This window comes from Alligator mississippiensis, chromosome 11, assembly GCF_030867095.1.
Source record: "Alligator mississippiensis isolate rAllMis1 chromosome 11, rAllMis1, whole genome shotgun sequence".
Classification (NCBI taxonomy): Eukaryota; Metazoa; Chordata; order Crocodylia; family Alligatoridae; genus Alligator; species Alligator mississippiensis.
The window spans coordinates 22,698,099-22,709,430 of record NC_081834.1 but is presented as its reverse complement, the minus strand read 5'-3'; the positions used below and the strand labels follow the sequence as shown (position 1 = coordinate 22,709,430).

Sequence of the window (11,332 nt, the reverse complement as noted above, 5' to 3'; positions counted from 1 at the left end):
TCCTTCCACCACAACAGACTTACCAGCTGCACACAGTTCTCCACACTGCTGGGCTGCATGTCTCACTGCCTACATGCTGCACTGTGGCTACATGCACACAGGGGCAGTTATCAGCCGCATGGGGCTGATTTCCGATACAGCAAGTTTTCTTCATATCAGTACTGATCTGGTATCGGACTGATGAATCGTTGCACCTCTATTTGGAATGGATAAACTGGAAAACTTAGTCCATTCTAGATTATCTCAAGTCATGGGGGACAGGGAACAGTCATTTTGTGCAGATAAAGAGGTAAAGGTTAGAGGCGAAGACTGAAGATATGTCTTTAGCTTTATTGGTATGATATGTCAGCCAATACTTTACACCTCCACTAGATTACATGCAGCTGGGGACCAAGAGGGATTTCCAGTGATTTAATGGTTGGCAGTATTCAAAGTTGTCAGGTTTTCCAAGAGCTTTCTTACTCCTCTCCTAGTAGCAATGTAAGAGTTCATTAGGTTGTATTAAACATACCCAATCCTTACATGTCTCACTCCATAGAAGCTTTAAACACTTGGTCATGTTTTTCATTCTTAAACAACTTTGAGGGGGGCATATTTACATACACAAAATTACATTGGAGACTACAGATTAAATAGCAGTCTACACTAGCTTTTCATTAATACTTTGATGACAGAAGATACTACAGAACAAATTACAGGCACTACTGACAGGGCAGGAGGAAGCAAATACAGTTGTGAATGTACAATGTTCATCTTGTATTCCCTTTCTATAGGCACCCTCAGCTGGTGTTTTAAATCTGTCTGGCAAGAATATTATTTGTGTAGATGTTCCTTCTACAAAGGATGAAGTATTACTCTCTTAACAGATTCTGGTTGGCCTGTATTTTTTAAGTTATGTTTTAGCTGTAATCCATAACATTATTAATATTGGGCAAGAGCTTGGCAGAAAACATTTACTATGTACACACCCTGAAGAGCATGTGGCAAATAGAGTTGAGTGGCAGGAGGGGAAAGAACTAACAATTTAAGCTTTCATTCTACAAATTTAGCTTTGTAGCTTTGAATTTTGGTAGCAAAGATCACTCTCCAAACAGGACCCAAGACAGTTCTCTCTCCCAGAGCCTGCAGGCAGCCCCAGTGCAGTCCCTCTCTGTAGTTTTCCCAAGGTCAGTTAGAATGAAAATATGGCTCAGGTTCCTTTCACTGTTACTGTACTTTCCATTAGGCAATAAAATGGACAGGGAGTGATCAATCTTGTCCAGCGCTGCTTGAGGAAAATATGTAACCAACAGCAGCATGAAGAGGAAACTAGTCAGGAGGCAGAATGATGTAAACCATTAAGGCAGTAGGGGAGGGCAACAGATGAAAGAAAAGTGGGGGAATGCAACATACTATTACTTTTCAACACCTTTTAAGTATATTAAAGTAGGTGACAGTTTACTTCTCAAGCAGGGTCTGTGGGCACAGACAGAAGTGACAATTTTCACCCGATCTGGCCACAGAAAGCAGTTTTATAGCTGTGACCAAACACAAGTGCATGGCTGCAGACAGTTTAAAAAATGACTGATTGGGTGAAAATCTGAACCTTCATTGCATGAGGGGTCAGATGCAGACATTTCAAAACAGAGCATCTTCTGTAACTTGTGCCTGTACTGCCTCCCAGCCTGTCACTGTTTTCAGAGTGGGAGGGGGGAAGAGAGTGGAGGGAGCTCAGTCTGGGGGTTTTTAGCCCCCCACCTCCCCACCGGAGGGTGGAGCAGGTGTATTGGAGCCTCCCTGAAGTGTGTATTTGTTGGGGGCGGGGGGGGGGGGGGGGAGGCTCTAATTCACCCACCCCACCCTCCAGCACTGGCTGGGGAACCCCCTAGAACAAGGTCCCTCTGGTCCCTTTCCCCTTCTGGCATTCTTAAATCTTTGCAGCTGTGCAGGGAGAAGGGGCCTTTGCCAAGGGAAACTGGCTGCAGGCTCAAAGCCAGCAGTTAGATTCCCCTCCCCCCTGGAACCAACAGTGAACTTCTGTTTGGTCCAGGGGATCTTTGTAACTCAGAATGCTTCCTGCAAAGCATTCTCAGTTACAACGGGGAGCTGCACTTTTCGCTGCCCCTTAAGTCAGGCTGGGTAGGAATCCCAGTGGCTGACAGTGCTGAGAGGAGGCAAGGAGTAGAAATGTGGCTATTTTGCTGGCAGTGGCCTTTTCCTCCCAAGGCTCTCCTATCTGTTCCTGGCTAGGCACCTGGTTAAATTTTCAAGGCCCATGCACTGGTGAAATATTAAAAAACCCATAGTTCATATGATGCATTTCCCAATATACAAAGACAATATTCCCTTTAACTTGGTACATTGTGCAATATGTTATTAATATGAATCATGTGAATACAAAGGAAGTTTAGTTGAGAAACAGATTAACATTTAACATTTTAATTTTGGAACTTGAGCAGTGTCTCAAGAGACCCACAATGCATTTATTAACCAGCCAGACGTTCACTTCTATAAACTGTTCTCAAAGAGGGTTCAGGTGTTTTTGCAACCTCCCTACATGTTTCAGGTGTACTGAACAGATAATGTAATAGTTTTGAGTGGCAGCAGTTATCCTTCTAATTTATTTGTAGGCTTGGCAGAATTTGATTTTTATTTAATAATTTTGACAACTAAAATTGAGGTTTATTTTTAAGCATTTATTTAGATTTTTATCAATTTACACTTTCAGGATTGTGCAAAATTAGGGATGTGGGGGGTAGACAATTTAGCAATGATAATGACGGTATACTGGTAAAAGCTTTATAAAAATCACGTCAAAACATAAAAAGTATATATCCATAAATCATACCTGCTTTAAATCATTGTTCATTCAGCTTAGCTGGTCTGGCCTAGGCAAAACCCTGCTGCCATGGGGCTGGAGCCTCAAATACTCTCTCCCCCTCCCTCCCCGCCCCCCCCCCAATGGGCTTTGGGGCAAGGGTTTAAGTAGTCTGTTATCTCCCTTCAGCCTATTTCTGACACCTGTGAAACCAGGTGGCATCAGCAGAGACCCAGGTTTTCCATTTCCCACGAAAAAAATGGAGTAAGCTGCAGATTTTACCTTTTGCCGGAGGCAAACGCAGATTTCTCATTTTACCGGAGAAGCCCACAGATTTTGCAGTTTTGCGATGAGCTCCCTGCAGGCTGGCACAGTTCCAGCCTGCAGGGGCCTGGGAGGGAGCAGGAGAAAGGAGGTCAGGCAGGGGGCACCATGTGTATGTACATCATGCACATGGCCCCAAGCAGCCTGGAGAGCAGCTCCTGCAGGTAAGTAGGTTGGGGGGGGAAGGTATTGAGCTCCTGTGGGGTCAGGGCTGGGGCTGCTGCCCAGCCAGGCGGTGCATGGGGCTTGGGGCTGCAATGTGCTGCTGCAGGGCCCCAGTGAAAAGTGGGACAGGGTTGTGGGCAGCTTGTTGGGGGGGGCTGGCTCCCCAGTACTGCACGCAATCCCAAGGGGCAAGGGGGAATCTGTGCCCCCCCAGATCTGTGCATGGGGCAGGTAGTGGGGGAGGACATGGGCTATGGGCTCAAGCTCCTGCCCTTCCCTGGGACCTCTGCATCCCAGTGGGCACAACCCAGTGCGGCTGGGAACAGCGGGCCCACGCAGAGAAGTTGCTTGCTGTTACAAGCTCCGTGCTGCCCTGATGATGCCTCCACTGTGTGCGGGGTAGCTTTGATTGGTGCAACGCTGTGCTGCTGCCCTCACTGCAGCCATGCGTGGAAGCATGTTGCCAGCCAGAGCAGCGCCAGGCTTGCAGTGGCAGGCAGCTTCTCCACACAGCCCTGCTGTGCTGGGTTATGCGTGCTGGGCTGTGGAGGCCCCAGGGTAGAGCAGCAGGGTGGGAGCCTGAGCTCGCAGCCTGTGCCTGCCCCATGCACAGATCAGGGGGCATGGGTCCCCCCTGCCCCCTGGAGAGTGCGTGCAGCAGCAGGGAGCTGGCCTCCCCTGCCCAAGCTCACAGCAGGGGGCTCCACTCTACTGCAGCAGCCGCTGCCTCCTGCCTGGTTGCGGACCCAGAGCCAGGACCCTGTAGCCTTAGCAGCCAGGGACCTGCTCTGGGAGGGCTGGGTGGGCAGTGGGGAGAATGTGAGTGGCACCAGCAGGACCGGGGGAGGGGTGGGGGGTGTTATTTTAATCATAGATTGGGGGGGGGGGTTAACAGAGAATATGAAATTTTTTAGCAGAGAATTTGTGACTTTTTTTATCAGGGAAAACCAGGATCCCTGGTCATCAGGCCATCCACTGTTTTCCCATTTAACCTCTCCACACTGTCCCTCCGCATCTTTTTCCACTGGCCAGTAACAGGGGTAAGGGTTTCTTGTTACAGTCACTTCTATGTTAATTTTGATTATTGCCACAGGAAATATTTTTCCGTCAGTCTGGGACCACGCGGTGGAATCGCCATTGATCAATGTTTATTGATAAAAAACCGAATCCTGCTATGCCTATGTATTTGTGCAATTTCAAGTTGCAAACTCCGATTCTGCCAGTGTCTAAAGGGGTAGCTGTACTGAAAAAGTTGTTTCACCTCATCTGGGTCCCCCAACCCCACTCTCTGTCTAGCACACCCTGCCATGATAAAGCACCTTGGAGAAATGGAAAGTAGTGGAACATACTGTTTGCAATGTCTAGGGCAAGGCTACAACCTTTGTGCTGCTATATAAGTTGAACCAGCAGAAAGTAATTAAGATTTTTATATCTAGCCACTGGCTTAAATGTTTGGACTGGGTTAAGAGTAGTTTATCACTATTACTATGGACATTTTATACTAGTCAGTGCTCTTTTCTGCCATGCACTGAACTAATACTTTCCACATGACAAATACCAGCAATAGCTTGAAGCACATACAAGATTCACCTTTCTGAATACTATTAAAAAACCAAACCAAACCGTATTTTGATTCTTCAGACATTTTACTGTATTACAATTCAACAGCATAGAGTGCTGATATGCTGACATACTCAATTTGCATTTCCTTCATGGAAATTTAAATTGAACAGACCATTGTTTGTAGCTTACAAACAATATTATACATACCAAAAAAGCTGTGGAGACAATGAGACCATTTCTCTAGAGTGCAATTGGAAGAAGAGAGTTTACAAAAGGTTTTGGGAATATATTCAGTCCATGATTCTCTTCCTTGAGGATAGAACCCAAGACAAACAACAGAACATGTGGTCATTTGATTGTTTTCCAAGATTAATGCCTGTTTTCAAAACTGAAGTTACTTGACCAAGAACCAAGCTTAAAAAGCACACAAATGTCATGTCTTTTGGGAAACAGGCCCAGTATATATGCTAATTTATTACAAAAATCAATACCATATGTACTTATCATATTCAAGTCTTTACTATATATTTGAAACCAGTAAATCTGAAAGTTAGCTCTGCTTTCTGAGTCTGTTTAGGGTTACTCACTGGAAGCTAGATTCCTACCTTCATTTATCCCCAGAAAAGGTATACCACAGGCACGAAAGGCAGCAAACACTGAAGTTTCTCCCTGTTCCCCTGCCAAAAATGCCTCAAACCTAACTTGAAGGGATAATCCTCTATGGCCAAATAGTTTATTCTCCATGTCCAATCTGTCTGACTTTTCTCTGCTTAGATTGCCAATGGGTAGCCAAATGCTCAGTGGATGTCTACGGAGCTGCACCTATTTATTTCAATAGGATTATGCTGGTTACACTAGTAAGGGCTGGCACAAGGTGGTCTGCTACTTTAATTATAACAAAACTCTTGACCACTTTATCCTAAGCCACTGATTTGCACTTAGACCATAAAGGAGCCAGACTTAATTCAAACAGGCAACAGACTAATTTTTCATTACCCAGTCCATCCCAGTGTATCATTTTCCACCTGGATTAGAATACACAGTAGCTAGCAAATTTGCATAACTGTTGATCAAACAAATAACAGGAACAGATTTGAGGGATATGCAGCGCCTTTAAGCAGACAGAAGGAAAGTTTTACAGTTTGATTATTTGACACAAAATGGTTACTTGGTGTTTTATAAATTAGGCACCTTAAACATACAGTTTGAGACAGGTTACATGTATACTATGCTTTGGCCACATCTGTACAGCACCATTTCTTGAAAAGACACTTAGCTTTTAATTCATGTTTGGAAGCAAATATTTATGAACTCAAACGTCAGAACAGCATCTTTCAAAGACCTCTTAAATTATGTAAATTACTGTAAGCCAAAAGACAAAAAGGAGCACTCTTTTTATGACCAATAACAATTTCTGGCTACTGAGCAGCGTGCGAATGTAAGATATCTTTGGTTTTAATAGAAATTGTCCCAACTTCCTTTTCATTCTTGCAAGATTACATAGCTATCTAGGCTATAATAGGTTCATTTAGAATGAACCACAAAAATCGCTAATTTTTCTACCCTTATAAACCTAGGTATTTACATCTTCATTGGAGGTTCATAGCTTAAAAGTCATTGTACACATGCCACAAGTTTAAAGTCATTTTCAGAGAAAAGAGCAAAACCAAAAAAATGTGATTTATAACAGAACATGTGGGCACAATTACAGTGTAAGTTTCTCTAAATATGATGCATAAATCTGTTCTAGACATTTTTCTTTCACATCCCCAATACATAGTTTATATAAACTCACCATAATTATGATCATTTTAAGGATATTGACACTTACAACGTTTGAATTGTGTGCCACTATAAATGTAGTTGTCTGGTTCCTTAGAACCTGCTTCTACTTTTATTGCATAATGGGCAACATTGTAGCATTTCATACAGTGCAATTCAAAAAAACAGCACGAGTAAAAACTATTTAAATTTCACAATACCCCCAAAAAGTCCACTTCTATTTAGTACTAAAAGTGAAGTGACTTTTGTCACCCAGTTAGTTTTTGAAGATATAGAACTTGACAACATTTGCAGTGACACATTTGACTAAATGCCTATCTTCAATAAATGGTCTCGAATAATATTGTGAATATACTGTCCAACACATTAGAAATTTGTTAGAACTAGTAAGTTTCAGCATAGTTTACATCATGACAATAGGACCATAAGTCAGTGGACCAGAAAGACCTTTTATCATTGTGACAGACGAAAACTTGTCTGATACAGTTGTCACCATTTTATATGGAAGGAAGTATGACTGATTTTAGTTTAACAAACAGAATAACCAACTAACTACCACCAGGGACCGTAGGATTTTTACAGTTCGTAAGATTGCTTTTTCAGCACCCACTAGTCAGCATTTCTTAAAGAATGCATGTCCACTACTTCTAGAAAACTCCTATGCTTTTTACTATATTTAGATATAGATATTTTTAAAAGAAAGAATGCTATACCCTAAACAATGCTGAGGAACATACAAAAATCAAATCTAAAGCTCAGTTTAGACACATCAGAGCAAAGTACAGTCTCAGAATATTTTCCAGCATAAGCTGTTTTGGAGGCTTTTTGGTTTAGTACAGACACTGTCAATTTTTCAAGGCATCTTCACTTTATATTAGTTTCCTGAATGTTGAAAAAAAGTAGAAGTCCTTATCCAATTAATTTTGTTTTAAAAACAGACAACTTTCAAGCTTAATCACAGTATTAAAGCATTTTAACCTGATCAAGAACATAAAAAATAGAACTGCAACTGTGATAGCTGTGAAAAATTAATCTTTAAGTTCATATGAACAAGGCTGAATAGCTACAAAGAGCCCAGTTGTTCTGCATGAAGAATCCCTTTTCACTAAACCATTGTTCTAAAAAAAAAAAAAAAATAAAAAAAAAAATACAAATCCTTCCACTTAAATAACCACCCTAGCTTTTCTATCAGAAACATACTCCAATTGTTTTTGTTATTTACCCACTGATCCTTCACGTGGCATTCTTTGAATAGACAACCACTCCATTGATTTCTGAATTTACATCATTTTAGCGGAAAGTATAGTAGGAAGTCTTGAAATATAAAAAAGTTCTTTTAAAAAACCTGATCTCTGCAGTCAGGTGCAGGTACTATGCCTGAAACTGAGAAATGTGATGCATACCACGCAGATAATTAATGTAATTTTACAAAAAAGGAATGGGGTTTCCAGTCTTTTCCCTTCTACCCAGATAAATGAAGTCAGAGACTGCCAAGCCCACAATGAGCCTTGAAGATCTATGACATCTTCACACAATCCATTCTGGCAGCAGCAAGATTTATTGATGGTCTCCTTCAATCCTTCTCTTGCGAACTGCATTCATAAGAAAATAAAAACAAAATTACACATTTCAATTGTAACTTCTTTAAGGATTTCCATAAGACACCAATACCCAAGCTAACCACTACTGGTCAAACCAAATAGTTAATTAATAGGGCTGTGCGAAATTTTGCCAGCTGTTTCGACTAGTTTCGAGCTTGAAACAGCTAAACGAAAGGAACAGCTTCGAAACAAAATGAGGCCAGTCAAAACATTTAGAAAGTTTCGAAACATTTTGAGTTTCGAAGCTCAAGCTGGGCTTGCCTGCACGGAAACAAAGTAAGGAGAGGGAGGGGGAAGACGGGGAAGGACTGCTTTGATATCGACTATGTATAGCTGGCCAGTGACTATGATTCTATCCTGATGTCCCTTCCAATCCCAGTGCTCTGGGGAAGGGATGGGAAAACAACATAAAAAGCAGAATTGTTTGAACTGGCCTGCTTTCTGTCACCTATGTCACAAGTTTTGCTTGTCAGCAGCGTGAGATGTAGTTTCCCACAAACCCTTGCACCAATCTCCTTGAAACTTGACAGGGTTCATGGCCTCAGAAGGGGCTACCATTGCTGCAAGTTTCATCCGAATCAATCAAGAACTGACAAAGTTATAGTCCATTTCGTGCTTCCCCATTATAGCCTATGGGCAAAACGTTGAAACAGCGAAACAGTTTTGACGAAACAAAACTCAAAACAAAACACTGTCCCGTTGAAATAGTGAAATGGAAGTTGAAATGGAACGATGCTGTTTTGCACAGCCCTATTAAATAACACTTAACATTACCCAGGATTTTGAATTTATTCATTAGCAACTTGGAATATTATATTCTGATACCTATGAATACCATAAAATATTTGTATAGTAAAAAATAAAATGTGTTAATCTTGCAACACTCTAGTCTAGTAAGCAAACTTAAGAGGTGGTGAATTATAGTTTTAATTAGTGATTGTACTTCAATAGTGAACAGAGTAATTTTGTAATATGCCCCAAGATATCACACATTTAGTGAAAAAAATCTTAGGATATGTTCAGCAACTTGATAAAATCTTCAGTTAATTGTTAAAGGAGTGAATTGGTTTGCAGACCTCCTGAAATGATGTTATAAAAGCAACACAGGATTAGTGAGTAAAGTTAATAAAGATCACATGGTGTTTAGAGTTGAACAATATGCTGGGTTCACTGAATGACTGGAGTATGTTTGTTTTACAGTAAAAACTGGTGTACTGTACATTTCATTAATATCTGTTTCTAGTTAGATTGCAAAAATGGATGGTTCATTCACACTACTGACTTCTCCAGTCATGCAGTTAAAACTGATTTGTACAGAAATCTCAAGCAAACAAAAACAGGGTGCAGTACAGCACAAAATCATGACAGAAAGTCTACTTAATTTTTCAGAAGAAACATACAAAGACAGTGATGCGAGACTTTAAACATCACAGTTTCAGAGCTCGATACCCAAATGGGTATTCACAATAACCTGTCTCTGTAGCTTCAGGGCTGGAGAGATGAAAGGGCATTTGCAGAAATTTTTACTTGCACACTCCAGACTAAGAAAGCAAGAGGAAAAAAAGGCAAGATATCAAAAGAGAATATAAAAATAGATTTCCAACAATTAAATGCTGAAATAAGAACTCATAGAAAAAAAGAGGGAAGTTCAAGGCAAGCAGAGCAGCACTTAAAATAAGAGAAAAAGATCCAACTGCTGGCTTCAAAATCTAGGCTCTCTTGAGGTATTTATGCAGCTTTCCTGTATCCTTCAACTGAGGTCTCTCCTGTCTCGGACGGCTGAAGCCGACACGAGGTGATTTAGAAATTATTCGTTTACTGGGCGGGCTGGTGAATGGAGAGGCAGACAAAGCTTACTGGTTGCAAAAACTTTTACTTACGCTGCTTGTAGCCGTGACGCAGGTGATCTGGTCGCTTAAACAACTATGTGAGTTGCTCCAGCTGGCAAGGCTCAGGCCAGCGAACCCGTATTAAGCCGGCAGGGAAAGGGTATGTCGAGGATTGCGCTCGGCGACAAGGAGAAGAATCGATAGATGATCAGTCTATCGATCAACTCAGCCGCAAGTCAGATGTCTTTAGCACTCTGCAGCATGCTCAAAGTTCTCCGACTTGGGCGGAAGTTGCACGAGATTTTAAACGGCTAGCAAGCCAATTACTAACCGCCACATAGGAATAATTTAGAACTGGCCAATAGTGGGATACAAATTTACATACGAAATGGTGGAACTCTCTTGCACCAGGGTTTTCTGCTGCAGCAGAAAACCTTTGCTGTGCAAGAGGCTCTCGTGTGGCGGGAAAATTCCATCGTGCCGAGGCACCAAAATCATTGGGTTGTGACATCTCCTATGCCTCCTCCTCCTTCCTTGACCCTCTCAGAGCAACCTTACCACCCTCAGGCTAGCTTTCCTCAAATGGCATCTCTTGACTCATTTCCAAGCTTTCTACACCATGGGCCCTAAACAATGGTCCCTCACTTCCCCCTCAAGTTCTTGTGCAACATCTTCTAAGCTGCCTGGCTCATGGCCTCTCTTGCATCATGGTGCATCTCTCTAACCAGGAATTTAGACTGTACACAGTGAAAAAGGTAAAGAGGCATTCCTGTTTTAACCACACTTCTCATATTCATTTGATTTATAGCTAGAGGGTTCACATTTCTAGAGTACTCTTTTAGGAGTGACTTGAGTTCTCATCTCTCACCGAGTTGGTTAGCCTTCTGTAGAAATGTATCCTGGTACCAGGGACTGGATTAGTCTCCCAACTGGAGTAATAAACAATGGGGTGAAGTGGAAAAGAAGAGAGAGAGAAGGCTACACTTTTTAACTCACAATTTCACAGTGGCCTTTTAAGAAAATGCTAAACTTATTCTGGCCCAAACCAAATGCGAGTTTAACTGATCAGTATGCTCTTTTTAGTTAAACCTTATCTGGAATTCTCATTTTTCATGCTACCGCCAGAAGAATTCTGGACTCCAGCCTAGAGACACAGAGATGTCATTAGAAGTGAGTAAGAGGAAGAAACAGCATAAATGAAAGCAAGACTCAAGTGCAGAAGAAAACTGAAAGTTTTACCTGCATCTTTTTATCCTGAGCAAATCCACTAA

General features: G+C 41.8%; 1 protein-coding gene across 4 annotated transcripts in view; it reads right to left on the bottom strand.

The window, feature by feature from the left end:
- Window positions 1–2,654: 2,654 nt before the first annotated feature.
- Window positions 2,655–11,332, bottom strand: part of LOC102573625 (tropomodulin-3) — a 53,908-nt gene continuing 45,230 nt past the window's right edge. For 3 of the 4 annotated variants that reach the window (XM_019477533.2, XM_019477535.2, XM_019477534.2), the window contains exons 10-11: window positions 9,704–9,773; window positions 2,655–8,223 (exon numbers count right to left, since the gene is read on the bottom strand). In XM_019477533.2, the coding sequence (XP_019333078.1) occupies window positions 9,718–9,773 (56 nt within the window). In that variant the 3' untranslated portion in view covers window positions 2,655–8,223; window positions 9,704–9,717. The remainder of the gene's footprint in view (window positions 8,224–9,703; window positions 9,774–11,332) is intronic. The other variant, XM_014606072.3, reaches the window with a different exon arrangement.